The sequence below is a fragment of the Patiria miniata genome, unplaced genomic scaffold, assembly GCF_015706575.1.
Source record: "Patiria miniata isolate m_02_andy unplaced genomic scaffold, ASM1570657v1 HiC_scaffold_21, whole genome shotgun sequence".
NCBI classification, from domain to species: domain Eukaryota; kingdom Metazoa; phylum Echinodermata; class Asteroidea; order Valvatida; family Asterinidae; genus Patiria; species Patiria miniata.
Window position 1 is genome coordinate 6,628,419 of NW_024037060.1, and position 18,968 is coordinate 6,647,386.

General features: G+C 39.8%; 1 protein-coding gene across 2 annotated transcripts; it reads right to left on the reverse strand.

Annotated features, from left to right (window-relative positions):
- Positions 1-3,641: 3,641 nt before the first annotated feature.
- Positions 3,642-18,017, reverse strand: LOC119729525 (solute carrier family 49 member 4 homolog). 2 transcript variants are annotated; one of them, XM_038202115.1, is made up of 12 exons: positions 17,925-18,017; positions 16,780-17,130; positions 15,325-15,435; positions 11,628-11,718; positions 10,759-10,962; positions 10,310-10,416; positions 9,286-9,415; positions 6,379-6,490; positions 5,849-5,916; positions 5,013-5,131; positions 4,230-4,412; positions 3,642-3,947 (listed from the first exon to the last, which is right to left on the reverse strand). In XM_038202115.1, the coding sequence occupies exons 2-12, from the start codon at positions 17,087-17,089 to the stop codon at positions 3,790-3,792; spliced, it is 1,593 nt and encodes a 530-aa protein (XP_038058043.1). In that variant the 5' UTR covers positions 17,090-17,130; positions 17,925-18,017; the 3' UTR covers positions 3,642-3,789. The 2 variants fall into 2 exon arrangements, with proteins under 2 accessions (XP_038058043.1, XP_038058042.1); XM_038202114.1 differs by lacking the exon at positions 17,925-18,017 and having other exon boundaries at positions 16,780-17,373.
- Between the last annotated feature and the right edge of the window lie 951 nt (positions 18,018-18,968).

Sequence of the window (18,968 nt, forward strand, 5' to 3'; positions counted from 1 at the left end):
CGGCGTCCACCGGACCATGCGAATTTAACGAGCATTCCCGTGGGAAGAGAGAGCTGCACTCTATGCAGAAGTTTTGACGTGGCCAATTGGTTAGCAATTAGGGTTTTACCTCTTAAGGATAAACATTTGGATAGACCCAACGGCCAAAGGTCTTTTGTAGTTTGTCACGACAGGTTTTCCAGTTTAAAGGGAAAATACAACATTTGCAAACATCAAAAAATAAAATTACCAAATCATTTTGAAATACCTTGCTGGACTGTTAGTGAATGACAATGTAAAGCATCCTGTAAAATCATGGCACCTGGTATACTGTCATTTTCAAGAAAAGTGCTATTTTTGTATCAATTTCCAACGCTGATCGGCCGATCAGCGTTGGAAAAAACTGGCTTTTTTTCAAATACTGGCCCCAGTTGACCATCGCACTTGTTTGCAATCGATTACACACCTATGAACGGGTACAAGCCAGCTAGACTGGTTCCCTGACCTTACAATTCCCCAATGTAGGTAAACTGCTCTGTTTCTTCTTATATGGAGTCAGGGAACCAGACTACAGGAAAATGATTGTTTTTCTTGGTTTTTATAGCATTTTTGAACCCAAAACCTCTAAAAAGTCAGTGTAACTATATTTGCTATATATTTCCAACCCCCCAATTCCATCCATTTCTGAAAATTACAGCAAAAGCAAATGATGTATATTCCCTTTAACTGTCGGTAATTTTGGGAGTTTCCTAAAATGAACTTGAACTCCAAGGAAGACGAGGCCTTCGCTATTCCACTTGAAAATTTAAGGGGTTATCGGTTCTCTTAGTCCATGATCCGGCCCATAGACCCTGGGACTTATGCCTATTTAAACATGCAGCAGTGGCGGTTCGGGGGGGGGGCTTTTGTCTAGCCCCCCCCCCCCCCCAATATTCCATAAAAAAATGCACTAGCAAAATGTAAGAATTTGACGTACATGGGAACGTTCTCCCCCTAAATGAGAAGGGTGCATTTGTACACTTTCGGTTAATATAGCGTGCCTGATTGTAGGATTTTATCAGCACTCCCCATTGAAAATATGGCACGAGCCCCCCCCCCCCCCCCCCACACACACACACACACCCACCCACACACACAGACTTACATTACATACCTAGTGTGGACATTGCTTTGTTTTCGTGTAGTTAAGAAAACTCGGTACAAAAAATAACTTTACTTAAACTGTGAAAACTCTTTTAACCCAATTTTTTTTCTATGATTCCCTATAGTATTTCTCTTCATTCTGCTACAGATAAACCTAACCCAAAAATGCCTCTAAACCTATTTTCCAGAAAGGGCAAAACCTTATGTGGACACGGCTTAGTCCACATAAGGTTAACACAACCTGCATTATGTGGACCTCTTTTGTTCACAAGTCCACATAGGGTATGTAACACAAACTCACCCAGACTCACACACACGTATTGATTTTCAGAGGCTTAAGTGTCCGGAGAAAAAACCCTGTCTACATTTCAGCACGCCTCCCTGAAGAAAATTCTGGATCCACCTTGCTAGCCCCCAAAATATTGGCTCTAGAACCGCGCCTGACATGCAGCAGAGGATTTACTATGACGCTCATAAATATTTTTGACAATGTTGAAACCGACATCTGTGGTAATTAAAATAGAAGTATTTCCTTCAAAATTACCGGAATCTACGTTTTGACCACCAACTTTTCTTGGGGTCCGCTCATAAGTCCGACCCCTCATAGGTCCGACGCCTCATAATTCCGACTAAATCGGAGGACGGGCAAAGGAGCTGGTTCATCTCGCAAACTACTTAATCATCAGTTTCAAAGCCACCATATATTTTCTATACTCCCGACATCCGTTTCCTGATCCTCTGCTGGTGTGGAAAAATCCTCGTAGACTTCCACAATCGCACAACCTCTCGCTCTTCAAACAAAAATGGGATCATTTGAATTATGTGTTCACTTTTGTTAATGACCAAGTTGTTTGGCTTATTTGATTGCTTTTCTTGTTGCATTATGTTATCCAAATGGATCCAATGTATTCAACTTTTCTCTATACTTTTCTAGCCCATTGTTGCTATCGTCTATCCTTGTCAGGAAGCATGGTGTCACCACTACTGCTTCCAGTCGGAGTTGACGATTGCTCTTAAACAGACATTGTTTTTGTGTCTGTTAAATTGGATGTTCGCTTCACGTATAAGGAATTTCTTTAATGTTTTTTTTTATCTCTCTTTTGAACCATTACGTCCTTAATTGTTTATGTTTATTCTTTGTATATATAATTTAAGTCTATTCCACTTGATCCATGCTTCTTTCTTTGAAATGAATGCGATTTTCTGGTTTCATTTGAAATAAAGGTTCAATTGAAAAGTCAAAAGCGAATCATTGCCAGGGAAATGGCAATTCAAAACTCGAGGTGGCGAGGTGAAACTCGAAAATAGCACGGGGAATACCGGATTTAAGGTCTTTATCAAACTGAGCATTGGAAAAAACGAGTCAGGTGTTATTTTCTTTTTCATTTTTTTTTCATTTTGAAAAATAACTTTCAAAATAGCGGTAATTCGTCAAAACAACGTGGGTTTAATGTTTTCTTTTCTCGAATTTTCAAATCGGTTTGTGTTAGTCCTCGAAACAGGTACATATAAAATCCCTCCATCAAAAAAAAAACTTGGACCGTGTTTCTTTAAGCCACTGTTACAACGTTTATAAACTTTCACCCCTCCCATAATAATGAAAGCAAAGAAACGACGCAATTTCCGTTTTCATAATTGTTAACGTGTTATTTTATTTACTTGTTATACTTCCTCAGTGACCTATTGTTACATTTTTGCAAGTTAGAACACAACATTGTCATTTAGTATTTATTTTAAATACGCAAAGTAACGAACTTTTTACATGCCATCGCCCATCACCATATCCGAACACTTTATCATATTTGAAAATAGTTTAAAAAAAATAAATAAATAAATGTCGGTAGTTTGTAAAAATCTGATAGTAATCACATTTTTGGTCACTCGGTTAAAAACCTGACATGTAGGCTTATGGAATCGTTAAAAGCTATGTAAAGTATTAATATAATTATACAAAACTATTTTTTGGCAAGTGGATTACAAGTTATTCTCGATTATTGTGAAGGTGTTTAAATATTTAATGTTACTTTAATTAAAAAAATTTCACCAAAACTGTTTCCAATGTCATATAACAAAATACAAAACAAAATACAGAAACGTGTTTGACACCGAAGTATCAAAACTTACCCAACCACCTTGGCGGTACGAAGTAATAATTAAAGGAATGGTTATTGTAAATGTGCATTTTAAGTTATTGCGAGTTGCCACCTTTATAGAAATGTTAAAACATTATTTACAATTTCGTTAAGCATGGAACACAATGCAACTTGTGAGTTGGAATTTTTTTATGTGTGAATAATAATGGTTCTCATTTATTATTATTAATTATTTCTGGTAATGAAACTAAGAATTCCTCAAAAGCGCACTAGGCACTTATAGCTCGCAAGCCTGAAACCTGAGAAGGCAATGAGAGATAATTACAGTTTTAGAAGTAGGAGGAAAACCCCAGAAGAATATTCTGGGGAAAACCCACGGAATCAGGTAGGGACTGAAAACCCAATCCACATATTGGTCCAGGCGGGATTCGAACCCGGGTCACAGCGGTGGAAGGCGAGGAAAGTACCGCTACGCCAACCTGACTTTACATGATGCAAGACTCTTGAATCTAATTATTGCTTGAAGCCGACTCTGAAATAAAACGCTTCTGCCTTCAAAGCAAACTCTTGGCGGTCAAGCTTTGTTATCTTGACCTTCGTCTGTGATGGGGAATTCTTCTTCTTCTTCCAGAAGGTCCACATCGAGCCGGTTGTGGCGCTCTTTGTAAATGAAAAGCAACGGTAGGCAGACTGCAACCGAAGCGAATGCCACCCAGTTCATCCATTGCGACCCTGCCGTCAAAAAAAAACGGGGAGAATGTTGGCGAGATTTCGAAACGATAAACCCATTTAAAACATTATATTACCCCAGGTGGACGTTACGTACGTAGGCCCATTAAATAGCAGAGATACTACGTTCTGGTAACCCTGCAATTCGGCAGCAAAGGGCGCAATCTCAAATGTTACGTCTACGTTTTTTTATGAGAAACTTGGGTTTTTTTTTATGAGAAAAGCGCCCTCAATAGATGATGCATGGATCGGAAAGTCCCCCCCCCCCAATTACGTGACACTCACCCACGCCTGGGATCATTTTGATGGATATGTAGACCAGTCCAGAGCTCTGGTTGAGTAAGACGATGACCATTGTGGTGATGCCCTCAGCTACGGGATACATTCCTTCCACCGCCATCTCGTAGAAAATAGGTACCGTAGCGTTGACCAGAAACCCGTACAGAATGCAGGCCGCGTACAGAGACTCTACACGGGCGGGAAAGGCGGGGGCAAACACGAAAAAGTAATTTAAACATGCCGTAGGCCTATTTAGTGGGGCAGATAGGGGAAATATTAGGGGGATTGTGCCTTTGATGATACAAGCCTGGAATTTGGCACACAGTCAGAGCAAAGTCAGAGTATGTCATGAGAAATATTTGGCTATAGGGCCATCGCAGTTTGTCCTCTGAAAAAAAAACTACACGTAGAATAACAAGCAATTTTCTGAATTTTCTAAAATGGCTGCCATTGCTTGTTATATTCTACATATATTTTTTTTCAAAGGACAAATCTGCGATGGCTTATGATAGGCAAATATCTGTCTCGTGATATACTCAAATTTCCAAAGCTGTTGAAAACCCGTACGGCTGTATTCTCGGCCGAATCCATCTTGTATGCAGTGTGTATGGTCGCCTCTATTATGTTATTTGTTCGACTTCGTCGATTGGCCCTTACACAATTCAGACAATTTCTTTTTATCATTGCTAAAATAAGAACGCTTTTTTCCTAGCTTGACCCTTTTTGGTTTTTTTTTTGGGGGGGGGGGGGATGTCACATGTCAATATCAATTTCGTGAAGAGTGTCTACCGATATTAAAGGTGATCCATCGATGGCTGAGGCAGATAATCCACAGACAAGCCAGCGAAGCGCCACCACACAGGAACATCAGCAGACATCTCATCTTACCGCCAAGGTAATCCACGCATCTGATACGGTGGCCAAAAAAAATTGCTGTATTATTCTTACACAAAAAAGTAACTGGAAATATACTGATTTCAACTTTGATCTAGGATGTAAAAATGATTATGTAAGGCATACGTTTTGAACACCAATCTTCCTGTAATATATATTACTGTTATTTTTCTTTAATTTAAAAGACTTATTCAAGGAGGATAGAACTGTGTTTGATCCTAAGTGTTTACAAAAGTTGATACAGTGTGGGAAAGGGAAAACATTGGCTCAATGACAAAAACTGCACCTTGCCTGCCCGTTGCATGAAGCAGGGATGTGAGATCTCAGGATAAAGCTGATTTCAGCTTGTTTTTGTTTTGGATTTCAGCTTTTTTTTCTCTTACTCTCTGTGTACAAAAGTATAGGAGATTTCCAAAATTCAGCTTTTTTAAACCTTTTCCAGCTGTTTTCAGTTGTTCAGTTTGGTGTTCTTTCCTCTTCTGCAAGTTCAACCCGCATTAATCATTTGGCTGAACCACTGATAGTCCGCGATCAAGGCCTGTGTTCGTCGACCTTGCACGGACCGCTGTGGTTTAAGACCACCTGGCTATATAGAACGACATCGAAGCGCAGGAAAAAGTACAGGTTTTTTTAGTGCCAATTAACGTAATTAACGGACGCCATGAATGATACCCATGCATATGGCTATATCTTCCTGTTCGTGTACGTGAAACCACCATAGATGACCATACCCTGCGAAGAGAAGGCCGCCTATTGTCCCTGCAATATTAGAAGTGACGCCTATCCATCCGGTAGTTAGCTGGTAAAATAATTAGAAACGAGAAAAAAACATCAATAGGAAATTGGTTTGGGGGTAATGGAAAATCCTTCGTGTTTTGGCCTCGGACGTGGACTAGAAAATAAAACCGAAGTAGCCCTTCTGCAAAATAGCTTGACTGGACAGATGAATTTTTCCAATAAATAGGCCTAATCCCCCCAAAAATCCTTCGGGTTTTGCCTTCGTACGTGGGACAGGAAAAACCGAGCGTAGGCCTCATGGCACGACTGGTCAAATTGATATATAAAAACGACTTTTCAAGAAATAATCTCTTGATTTACCAAGATGTTTTTTCGAAGCCAATGCAAACTATTAATGCGAGGGAATTAAAAGCATAGGCCTGCAAACTAAGGACATAAAACACGGCCTGTGGGGGAAAAAATGGGTAATCCCTGCCAACACACACAAAATGAAATTTATGCTATGTACCATATACTTATTCACCTGTTTAACGCCCAGGGTTTCTTCGAATATCGGATCGAGCATGGTGCTCCAGGCTCCGTAAATTCCCATGCTGAAACCGTAAGCGAAGCCGAGGATCCAGAATTGACGTTTTCTGATTAAAAGAGAAAATTGTGATTGTAGTTGTGTGTAGAAGCGGGGGAATGCGAGGGGATTTTGCCTATAATTACCCAGCCAACCTTTCTGAAAGTCGAAAAAAGAAATTGCCTCATTCCACTTTCATATTAAACGTCCCGTCGCCATGTTTTTGAACTATAATATTTTTTCGGTTGCATAGTCTAGCGACATAATTTTATTCCAAATTTAATGTCAAGTTTTCCAGTTCCATACCGAAGTACATGCAAGGCAATTTAAAACCCAATAACCCCCCAAAATTTAAAATAACACAGACGACAAAAAAAATCCATGAAAAAAAGTCCATGAAAAAATTCCATGCGACGTTTTCACCAAACAAACCTTCATGGATGTTAGGGGTCGTTTGGGTCTAGGATGACCTGCCTCAATTTGTTTTTAAATCCGCCGACCGTGTCCGGCTTTGTCACGAATCCGCAAATATTCCTTTGATAGTTTACACCTTGACCCGTGACGCCAGACAGAAAAATTCGATAACTTATTCTTCAATATTCCTTTTCATTTTGCTTTGTGAAAGGAGAAACCTCATCGGCGCTTCGACAAAGAAATGCTGAATTATAGCTTTGCAATAGGCCACTCCGACCGGCGGAGAGCCATCAGAATGCACTTGCGACGAATGGCCATGAACTGAACCCCGTGCTTTTGCATACATCTTTTCAGTGCAGGCTATATCTGTTCTGGACAAAAACCATTCAGCCAAAACCTTTCAACGTGTCAGCACGAGGTGTATAGCTAGCGTACAAAATTCAACTTTACATAACCCCAGTCGCTTGGGGCATTCTCACCCTTCCCCTCTTTAGCACCACACAGATATAACTGTGGGGTAAACCCGCTGTCATAACCAAACACTGAGACTATAATCACTGAGTGCAGCCACTTCCACACCACTTGATCGCACTTGCCCCAATTTTCGAAAGTGACCGAATTAGAAGAAAAAAAAGTTTAAAAAAAAATGTGTGGGCTTACTCCATTTCACACAAAAAAATAACAAAGGTATAAACTACATATGTTATTGACATGGGCGTCGCCAGGATTTTTTCTAGAGGGGGGCAAAAATTTTTTTTGCCAAAAAATGCTTGTATTTCTCAACACATTTTCGATTTATCAGTTTTAGAGGGGGGCAGGGACATTTTGCCCCCCCCCCCCCAACTCATTAAATTTACAACACTTTGTCTTTGCGCCTCTTTTTCTTTTCTTTTTTTCCCTTTTTTTTCTTCTTCTTTTTTTTTTTTTTTTTTTTTGCTTTTCCAGGGGGGGGCAAGTGCCCCCCCTTGCCCCCCCCTCGCGACGCCCATGGTTATTGACTATAACTGTAAAAATTTCACTCGATTCCCAAGTTATGTCCTTTTTAATAAAAACAAAACAAATTCACAAAATTCAGCTGTCCACCACTGATCATGTACCGTCGGACTCCAACGAACAGATGAATACCCATTAAACACGATGAAAACATTGACGTCTTCCCAACTCCATGAAGGAACGAAAACTTGCAAAGGAAAACGGACAAGATTCCCCATCAATATTTCAGAAAACAATAGAGTAGACTTGTACCTCGTATTCAAAACACAAAATCTGACAGTAAAAAAAAATAATGTTTCAGTCTTGACTAAACTGATTATAATCTCATTTTGTATTTGAATGCCGGTGGGTAATCTGAGTGTATTTCTCACTCAGCTCAGTAGCTTCCAGTGGCGTTTTATTGGACAGCTGTAAAAAAAAATATGTTTCATTGGTGAATCCAATTTGAGTGCTTTGAAAATTTACTGTATTCCACCGAAAATAACTGGACAAGACTGATTCACATTTACATAATGATTTTCACTTAAACGTTTTCTCAGGCTTAGTCTTCGGCGGGATTAGAGAACGTGACGAAATGTTTACACTCTGATTGTTAAACATCAAAACAAACCAAAAATGTGTGTTTCGTTGGTTCATCAAACTTGATTGCCTTGTTTTGTTTGGGGGGAAAATCATTAAATTAAATCCAGGTCACTTTCTTTTTGACGCACTTTGTATTTCCAAAAAGAGCGAGAATACACTAAAAAAAAAGTCAAGTGTAAATTTACTGTATTCCACCGAAAATAAGGACAAGACGATTTACAGTTAGATATAATGATTTCCACTCTAAATCGTCTCCTCGGGCTACTTTCATTCTTTTGGAATCAGAGAATAATGTGACGTAATGTTTACACTCTAATTATGAAACACTAAAAAAAAATATTTAAAAAATAGTGCGGTCCAAAGAGGTTTCACTATCCAGTAAATGACTAATCTACAGAGTGTAAAAGTGCAACATTCAGAAACAAAATAATTAAAAGTGTTTATTGTTGAGTTTTTTCAATGAAATTATATATTACATTAAAGCTTGACTATTTCTCAATCCATCCCTTTTTACCCCATTCCATTTGGGTCCCTAGATCTAGAAATACGATCAATTATTATAAAAGTGAAAGGGTGTACGTTGTACTTGGGCCACTCTCACCCAGCTGGACATGCTGAATCATGGTTAACCATTGAATAGGCATTGAAGTTGGTGACATCACATGTGAGAGTGGCCTGAGTAAAATTACACCCTTTCACTTAATTGATTGTATTTCTGGATCTAGGGACCCAAATGGAACGGGGTAAGAAGGAGTGGATTGAGAAATAACCAGGCTTCAATGTAGTATATAATTTGATTGAAGAAAAACAAACATTAAACAGTTTTAATTATTTGTTTTCTGAATGCTGCACGTTTTTTGGCACACTCTGGTTTACCTGACAAGAATCAGTGCCCCTTGCTTGAAATCCTTCCGTTGTATTTCCGCTGTGTTGCTGGGCGGAGTAGGCGGTTTGGCAGGAAATGACATGAACACACAAATCAACAGAGCGGCGCAAATTGCCAGTTCTGACAATCGAAGAAGAAAAAAAACCAAGGCAACTGTAGCAAAGCTGGTCCCAGAGTGCACAAAATTCCATTCAATCGACTCAGAATGACTATTTACTAGAAGTCTTTTCATACATGTGGCCTACACACAACGGGCCCTTAGGTACGAGTTGGCCATTTTTGTCGAGTTCCCTGAATGTATTTCATAAATTGTTAACTGTTGAATGGGATGGCACCAGACTATTTACGCAGCCTTATTTCACTGTCATTTTTGTTTAAATCTGGCTTTAAACATTAGGGAATGTTTCATTACAAATTTTAAATTATTCATTGAAGCAGACTTGGATTAATTAGTAATTTACTTGCTTTCATTTCTCTTCGCAAGATCCAAACATGAAAATTTCACCTCACTTTCAATTCAATATGGCCGACTCGTGCATAAGGCCCATGGGCCAGATTTGGGTAATCCTTTGTTCAAACTTATGGGTCAAAGTGATACTTGAGCAAATCTAATTCACGATTGACAGTGAGTAAAAGGCCGCCCCGAATTACTTGGCAATGGCTGTCAATAACACACGCCCCTATGGGAAGTGGCTGCAGCCGCTTCCATAGGCGCGTGTGTAATTCTAGCCATAGCCAATACCAGCAAAACAGCCATGAAAAAGGATATAGAGTGGAAAGCAATGTATAATATCACCAACTTTCATGCAATATATATAAAACCGTGTTTTATTTCTTTAATTGAAAAGGCTTATATTCAACGAAAATAATAACTTGATGAAAGCCTAACTTTAGTCGACGAACAAGTACTAGCGGGTAAAACTATTTTGTGAAGTGTGTTTTGTTTTGTTTTGTAAAGTGGGAAAGGAATTTTATGTTAAATTGTTCGATTGTGTCCTTTGTGTGTTTTCTCACCAATATACATCAACTCCATGATTTGAGAGAAATAGGTCTGACGAAGTTTAGGTGGTAGACTCTCGTTCGTGCTCCCGATGTCGTCTGTGTAGTCCGATGATATGTTACTATATACATGCACAAGATAAAACACGTCTTGGACTTGAATCGCAAATGAGTGTTGAGCGACTCATGCAATATTCCGAATGTCATCAGGTTTGGCAATGAAAACTGAAAGTTGGGCATGTTATGTCATATAGTAAACCTTGAAATTGCGGATGGTTGAAGGCGTGCAGCTTGTACATTTAGCATGAGGCGCACACGGCAAAACACGCACTGTGCCATAATACAATCATTCACTAGCACAAACATAATTAGTCAGTGTGATTTTGTCGCGATGTAAAGGAAAATGTGAAGAATGGTTGAAAAATTGACACCAATTGAAATCTTGCCTAGTCTGTAAAACTCACCTCTCATGTTCGGTGTAGATATTGTGCACAACCTGCGGCCCCACTAAATACGACATTCCTATACCAAGGTAAGAACACTGTGAGGCTATGGCTGTTGCTGTGGTCCTCTGGTGAGGCGGGAACCAGACAGAGGAGAGAAGCGGTGGACCAGCCAGGAGTATTGGATTCGACAGACCAACGAAAATCATGCCAATATTCATCGACCTATGTGGGGAATAATAATTGTTTTCTTTTTAATTTTCCGATATTCTGCCAAAGACCGCTAGCACGGAGCGTCCTCAGCGGTGACAGGTCTATAGTTCCACTGTGATACGCAAGAGCAGACAACTTGTACTTTCATAGCTACTGAATTTGAATAACAAAACCTGACCTCAGTGAGGGCGCTCTGTGCATGGTGTCTGATACCAACAATAACAACAAAATGGTGAAAAGCATAATAAACTAACGATATCGTGATTATGTTTACATTGGAGAAAAAAACCCCGAAAACTGAACTTTATTGTTTCTTTACTGTTTCGTAGGAATCTTTTTGAAAACGACAATTTAGACCAGGCATCGGAACAAAAGAAACAAATCATGCAGGTTTAACTAGGCATTTTTCTTTTTTGGCCAAGTAACTTCCATGGCGTGCACAACCTACAGTGAGTGATCTGTCCCTTCTGTAATCGTGTTCTTAAAAATTACGTTCTGGAAAATGGGAAATATAAAACATACTTGGCTGAGCTTTTTTCTGAGTGAAACTGCACTAAACACTTCTCAGATCAGACACAACAACGAAGTCCGGTATATATGCAACGGGTGCTTATATAGTGGCACCATACTTCATTAGTTTGTTTCGCTGTTAATTTCGAAGCTATATCAATACCTACCAAATGACATTGTCGATTCCTACGGGCAAAGCCCGAATGCCCGTGCCAATGAACAGTAGTAAAGCACTTGTCAGCGTGGCCAATCGGAGCCCTTGATTTAAACAAATAAAATATTAGAAGAGGGGTTTATAATTTGACGTTTAATATGCATTTGGAATTAGTAGCTGGAACTGGATTCATGCTACAAAGTAACATTGTGGGATGTGCATGATCGTGGAAAGCATATACTGCTGCTTGTCGTGCCTGATTTGGGCGAGAGAAAAAAGTAATCTTAATGTTAGGCCTTTTGCAATATCACACTGAATGACATCGCACTGGTTTGAATTATTTCTGTGACGTCACACTATTGTCAAACGTGTAGTTTATTGTTTACGACTCTACACGTTTGGTTGTAAATAGCCTTTGCGAACAATTCATGTACAGACGGGACTAACTATGATTTTTGAAAGTAACACAGCCCACATAAAAATGAAAAGAAATGGAAATTTCAAAGGTAAAGGCCTACTTTTGTAACAATGTACGAATTTTGGGCTTTCTTACGAAATAATTTGACAGGTACCTGATTACAATTACGAGCCTATACTATTTTAACTTTCTCTTTTTAGTTGTTTTGTTAATTCTATAATTTTTACACAAAATATTCTCTTTGCATTTTTTTTTCATTTCCTTTTTAATTTGCCGCGCTGATAATGTACGTTGGCGACAACAAATTAGTGCAATAAAACACTTTTTTTTGTTTTATTTTTAGTTTATTTTAGTTTGGTTTAAATTCTTATATTTGTTTTATTTACTGTTTTTATTTAAATGCTCAAAATTTTGCTTAACTTTTACCGTTTGTCTATAAAAATTCGCATTTATAAGTTTTCAGTAGATATCCCTCAGTTAAAGTGTAGGCCTATGTCCACATCTAGTCTTAAAGGGAATGTACATCATTGGCTTTTGCTGTAATTTACAGAAATGAACTATTTGAGGGGTAAGTATAATAGATCAAATATTTTTACACTGACAAGTTTGAAGTTTTGTGTTCGAAAATGCTGGAAAAACCAGGTGGTCGGCCGACCACCGTTGGAAATTTATACAAAATACCACTTTTCTTGGAAATGACTTCACACCAGGTGCCATAATTTTACAGGATGCTTCAGACTTTCATTTACCAACATCCTAGTAAGCTATTTCTTAAAAAATTGGTAGTTTTGTTTTCCAATGTTTGCAAATGTTGTATATTCCCTTTAACCTATTTAAATTTAGTTTTATCGCAACTCTTCCTCCGTTGTTAAATTACTGGCCGGTGCAAAAACAAGTGCGAGTGCACAACAAGCTCTGGTCGTCTTTCATGAAAGTTTTGCATGAAACAGATTTGCGTACAAGTCCGGGCCGCCGTCCCACGCGAAAATCGCGCGCTGAAAATTGACCAAAATAAGCCCCCTTAAGTTTCCTGTAAAAATAGCGCGCTATGTAGGCCTTCCACGTGACTGCATGTATAGCATTATTGCACACTATCTTGCCTCCATTTAAACAACTTTACGAATTGTTACAAACAATGTTAAGTATTTCGTTTCTTTTGTTTACTTCTTTCTTGAACTTAAAGTTTGATAGTTATATTTAATGGGAAACTTAGGAGGCTCGGGGGTTTTGGGGTCAATTTTTCAGGGACAGACATTTGCAAAATAGACGCGTGCGCCATCGATCGAGACAAATCCCGTTTTCCGATATCTCTTGTCCAGAGTGCATAATTTACAGACGACGGCATGGCATTTGGTAATTTTGTTGTCAAATATCTTGTGGTTTTCAATTTTCGGGGACAGACCGACAGACGGACCACTAAGTGACATGTATAGAAGCTCCTGTCAGAGCTTAAAAACACTAACAAAAGGACAATCCTAAAGAAATAGGATTGATTAAGAACTGAAGAAAACAAATTGACCACTAGAAACTTGTCAATCCAAATTTCGTCGAATATTTTCCATAGTACTATTTTTTTCGAAAAGTGTGGTGAATGATATCCGATGTGCACTCCATGTAACAAATATCAAGGTATAACGTGGATCCATGGGCGTCGCCAGGATTTTTTCTAGAGGGGGGCAAAAAAAAATTTGCCCAAAAAAATGATTGTATTTCTCAACACATTCTCGATTTATCAGTTTTAGAGGGGGGCAGGGACATTTTGCCCCCCCCCCCCCCAACTCATTAAATTTACATCACTTTGTCTTCACGCCTCTTTTTCTTTTCTTTTTTCTTCTTTTTTTTTTCTTCCTTTTGTTGTTGTTGTTGTTGTTGTTGTTGTTGTTGCTTTTCCAGGGGGGGGGGGCTTGCCCCCCCCCCGCGACGCCCATGCGTGGATCAACTCATTTGAATCGACAATGACATATGGTTCCACAAATCATAGAGCTCTATGCACAAATGAGTTGCTTGCCGAACTTTTTGCTGGTCTTGTTACTGACTCCTCAATCTGTTAACATCAATATTCAACAGCAGTCCAATCCCTTCGGCTTTTATGAGGAAATGGGGTGCGAGCGCATATACGCGCTACACTCAGTCTGGTAGTCTGTGTCTGTGTGTGACATTATGGTTTTCTATAGGTTAGATGGAATACGCATCAGGATGAATGGAACAAAAGATCCCCCATCCCTGGAAAGCGGCGCAAGGCCAGGCAAAGTTGAATCCCGTACAGATGTTTTTTTCTTCAATTAAAAAGATAGAAAATAGCTCTTTTGACTTGCCAATTCAACTCTCTGCGTTCCAGCGATTCGTAAACCCTTTGCCCGTACCGTACGGGAACAGTATGCATTCGGTACATGTACAATGTACCGTATTGTGTATACGTCCAATACAAGTTAAAGCATGCCTAAAATCAGTGCGCCGTGCAAATGGAGCAGGATACCAGGTTAATTTTGTCACAGTCTAAATACACGCCACGAGTACTAGTGTCGGTTAGGAATCGCGACAACGAAATAAACCTACTTGTGTTCTTGTGTTTAAGACTACTTAGGCAACCTGCATGCATGCGCATGGGGCTGCGTGCAGTGAACATGGCAGCGCCCACACGTCCGGAAAGTGCGAGTTGAGAGTTCAAAAAAAATCTTTCAAAACCACTGAAATTTCTAAATAAGCTTCATGAATAATGGGAGTCATTACACCTTTTTACGCCAAGACAAAAGGTTTTTTTAAAGCAAGCTGATACTTATTATTACCGTTTAGAATGGACTAGTTTTACGTGTTTCCAGATGGACTCCTATATACGTACGGGAATGCCAGTGGGCCGTGTTGTTGCAAAGGTACTGTATACGGACTGCAGCTGCATTCCGCCGTCACTGAACTGGACATTCGTTATGTTTTTTTATTGAATGGAAAATCAATAATTTAAGATCGAAAATTGGGGTGGGTGGATGGGTCAAAACAATTTGGAAAAATTTAAAAACATCGAACATTTTGAATGGCCCCTAAGCAGTGACATAGACTCAATGTACCTCCCCTTTGCCCAAATATGCAAAAGCAGGACCTCCCCCCCCCATTCAGCGAGGCCTGCAACGCGTGCCATACGTCACTGACTGTACCGATTAATTGGATTGTGTCCTCTAATTTGGGGGGAAACGCCCATGCCTAATGAACCGGGTTTTTTTTTAGTCAGGTGTCACAATATTTTAATTAATCTGATGAGATAATTTGATGAGTACAGTTGCTGGAAGATAATGAGTACCTTTTACGTCCATCATCCAGGAGAAAAACATTCCGGACGTGACCATGGTGATGAAACTCCAATTGGTTAAGAGCGCCACGTCGCCATCGCTCCAATTAAAAACAACTTTGGCTGCAAAATACAATCCAGGAGTCTACATTATTGTGTTATAGTGATTTTAAATGTTACAAATGTGTTCGACAGCATGTCGTGTGAGAAACAACATGTCAGTTTATCAAATCGGGCTTTCGGGCTTTCCATGAGGAATCTAGTACGCCAAATGAATCCACGTGTTGATTCGAAAACAAACTTCAATTAGTCAACCCACGTTTGTAATTGGATGTTTTCCAATTAAGGAGTTTGATTTCAAGAAAGAAAATAAGAGTAAAGGACAGGCGAAGTATGCTAAAAAGAAAAAAAGGGGGACCAGGGCCCAAGCAGAAAAAAATCACTTAAAGGTATAGTCCATCATTTGTAATTGGTGCATTTTGTTCGTTTGAAGCAACAATCGTGCTCAAAATTTAAAGAAGGGTGCTGAACAACTAACCTGATGAAGGTTTAGCTCAGCTTCAGCTGTATGTTTCGAGAAAAACAGCATTCTAGGATCTCGATTTCAAATCAAAAGTTGCCGAATCATGTTTTGAATTGGGCCTGAATTCAGTGTCCGAGACACGTTCTCACTGAGCCGATTGCACCTATACGCGATGTCGCGCACTGATCTGACGAATTATAGCAGCCGCGCGCGTGTGTGAGTCGTGTCAACGCTTGCGCTAGCTTCGCCGAATGAAAAAAACGAAGGCTATACTAACGAAAAAAAGGCCTTTTTTCGTTGATTTCTTCAAAATGGCAGCTTGCCAGAAAGAATAATTTCACAGGGAGTTTAGTCCCCTTACTATCTTTCAACCAAGTATGTTTTTCAACAGTTACTTTTTGGACAGCTGCAAATGATGGACTGTGGCTTTAAAGGCATTTATACAATCATTTGCTTTTCATGCATTTTGTTGGTTTCGAATAATAACGCCACTCAAATCCAAAAAAGAATGATCAAACCAAACCCGTTGAATTGTAGCTCAGTGGATGTTACTACACAACCTTTTGGTCAAGAAACACGATTTCGTCATTATAACTCTTCAATCCTAAAGAATCAGTCAAAACCACCGATCGTTGGAAATCAGTCTTGATTTCTTCGAAATGGCAGCAAGCCAGACCGAATAACTACACCGGGTGTTTAGTACCAGTACGATCTTTAATCCAAGTAAGATTTTTGATAATAATTTGGTAGGATTCGTTTTTGTTTACATAAAAATGATCTCATGCCTTTAGCAAACTTGTCTTCTGCTGAGTAAAAATCTGCTGACAACCAGTCCTAGTCGATACACAAGCCGTGGCATTTTAGCTGGTTACATTGTTTTTGCTCAGCAAATATTGTCCGTGCTTAGCAAATTTCTATTCTAAGCAGGCCAGTTTACTACTTACACGTGTCCGAGATTGGTCCCCACGTGTTCCAAGCGGCCGCAGACCATATAGCCAGCATGGAGAACAGCAAGAGTATGTACCATCGCTGAGCGTATGCCACATGGTGGTGGTGTACGGTGCACACGCTACTTTTACCGGATGATAACAACTCTATTGGCCCGGCGGTCTCCGTGGGTGCATGCCTGTTGTACCGGTTTGCAGATGCATAATGATCCGGGTCTTCTGAGGAGTTTCTGCCAAGGATACCGACTTTGTGATCCTCACTAAGTAACCTTGTTGACTCGTCTGCCTGTCTTCTATCCGCTTTCATCGTGTTGCACAAACTTTTGTTCCAACATAGACGACTTTTTTCTATAACAGTAAAACGCTTATATAAGGCCTTCCTCATGCATTGAAAATGTTATAGGTTATGCTCATCAAGCAATGTGTGCATGAAATCGGGAGTCAAATAAATTTCAATAGTTGGTGATACCCTTTGCCGACGTAATTTAAACAAAAGTCGCTGCTACCGGTGTAACAGAATCGAACCATCCAATTATTGACTCCAGTGAGATCTGTACACTGCAAAAACTGCAGTGTTAATTTAACACCATTCGGTATCTATATCGGACAACACCAGTAAAATTTAACACCAGATGGTCCTATATAGATACCAATGGTGTAAATTTAACACACCAATTTTGCAGTGTATAGTCGAGGGATAAATCAAGGCGTCTGCACTAGCAAGCAGGGGGTCGTCGGTAGAGTCCCACCCGAGCAAACTCGTAAAAGAAATGTTTCTCAAAACTCTCGCTGCAGTGAACTTGCAGTGCCAGTAAAGTTCCGTTCCTGAAGGGGAATCAACATTGAAATTCACATCTTTCCGACGCAAAATTCAACTAGAAACAAAGGAAGGCTACTCAATGTCAAAAGGGTAACTTCAAATAATCATTTACGGATAGGCCTACAAATGAAATATTTGATTGTCGTTATCTCGTTCAACTATAACATGGAAATGAGGACTGAACGCGATGTGATACACGTTCCACGTCACGCAAGTCAACTTTCTATGCATTTGAAAAGTTGCCTTGATATTTCAAGAAACCTATGCCATATGTTCTCAGGCCAGCCTCGGTACAATAAATTACAAAGATGACACAACTCACAAGTTTTAAGCGCTTGAACAGTCGATATACAGCATATCACAGCAATCGTGTCGAGTCGCTTCGGCGAACTGCCCTAGTGCCGTCAGACACCGATTTATACCAGTCCAATGTGTTCATTTGGGCAAATCGACAACAACAAGTTTTTTTTTTTTTAATGCGATGGACCATTATCGGTCACGAGGGGGCGCAGCATCTAGCGGACCAGACGAGCAGCATTTCACGGTTATGTCAAAGGACGGGTCTTTGCAGCGATCGAAGGTCTTGGCAGCGTCTAGGTTATTAAAACGAATAAAAGGAATGAAGTGCATTGTTTTTCCCGATTTTTTATGGTGTTTATGAGCACCGACAACATTAAATTCCCCAATGGCAAAGCCACCAGCAGAGGGCGCTATCAAACTATCTAATTGCGGGAGAAAGTATACCGTGCCCAAGCACCATCATGCAATTCCGCAATATGGCTAGGCCTTCACTAAAGGGGCCAAGCTGAGTTTCAAATGAGCTTATATTGAAGCCTCATCTTCTTCCATTTGCAAATTAATAAAGTATATACGTTTCCCTGGTGAACAATTTCGAAAGAAATTGGTTGTAATCAAGGGCGGATCAAGGGGGGGGGCAACGGGGGCCATACCCCCCCCCCCCCCCCCGCCAAAAAAAAAAGAACCCCATTTTTTTTTTGAAGTGCATTCGCAATAAAGGCAGGCACTGCGTACACCACCATCTTTTCCTCAAAAAAATGGTCAAAGTGGTCAGAAATTGCCGCAGATCGCACCACAGAGCATCTAGAATCCATTTTTTTACGGGCCCTTAAGCGGGCCCTGAACCATGATAAGTGCCCGCTTTTAACAGTGTCCTCATGGGTGCAATACACTGCCATTGACCCCAATGATAAATGCCCCCAGTTCAGAAAATCAGGAAAAATACCCCCAATAACCCTCCAATAATCATCTTCAAGTCTTCATCTTTTCAATTTTTGGGCGTTATCTAATGACTTTGGGGAGAAATTTCCATCCGAATATGATAACCCCTTAAAATATAGTTCTGAAG

What these genes read in the sequence shown, in the direction of transcription:
- LOC119729525 (XM_038202114.1), bottom strand. Translation starts at nt 17,167, where the DNA reads ATGAGGAAGGCCTTATATAAGCGTTTTACTGTTATAGAAAAAAGTCGT. An exon ending in AAACCCTGGGCGTTAAACAG is followed by an intron (nt 5,917 to 6,378) that starts GTGAATAAGTAT and finishes TTATTTTACCAG; the next exon opens with CTAACTACCGGATGGATAGG. An exon ending in GGCGGCCTTCTCTTCGCAGG is followed by an intron (nt 5,132 to 5,848) that starts GTATGGTCATCT and finishes CCACCGTATCAG; the next exon opens with ATGCGTGGATTACCTTGGCG.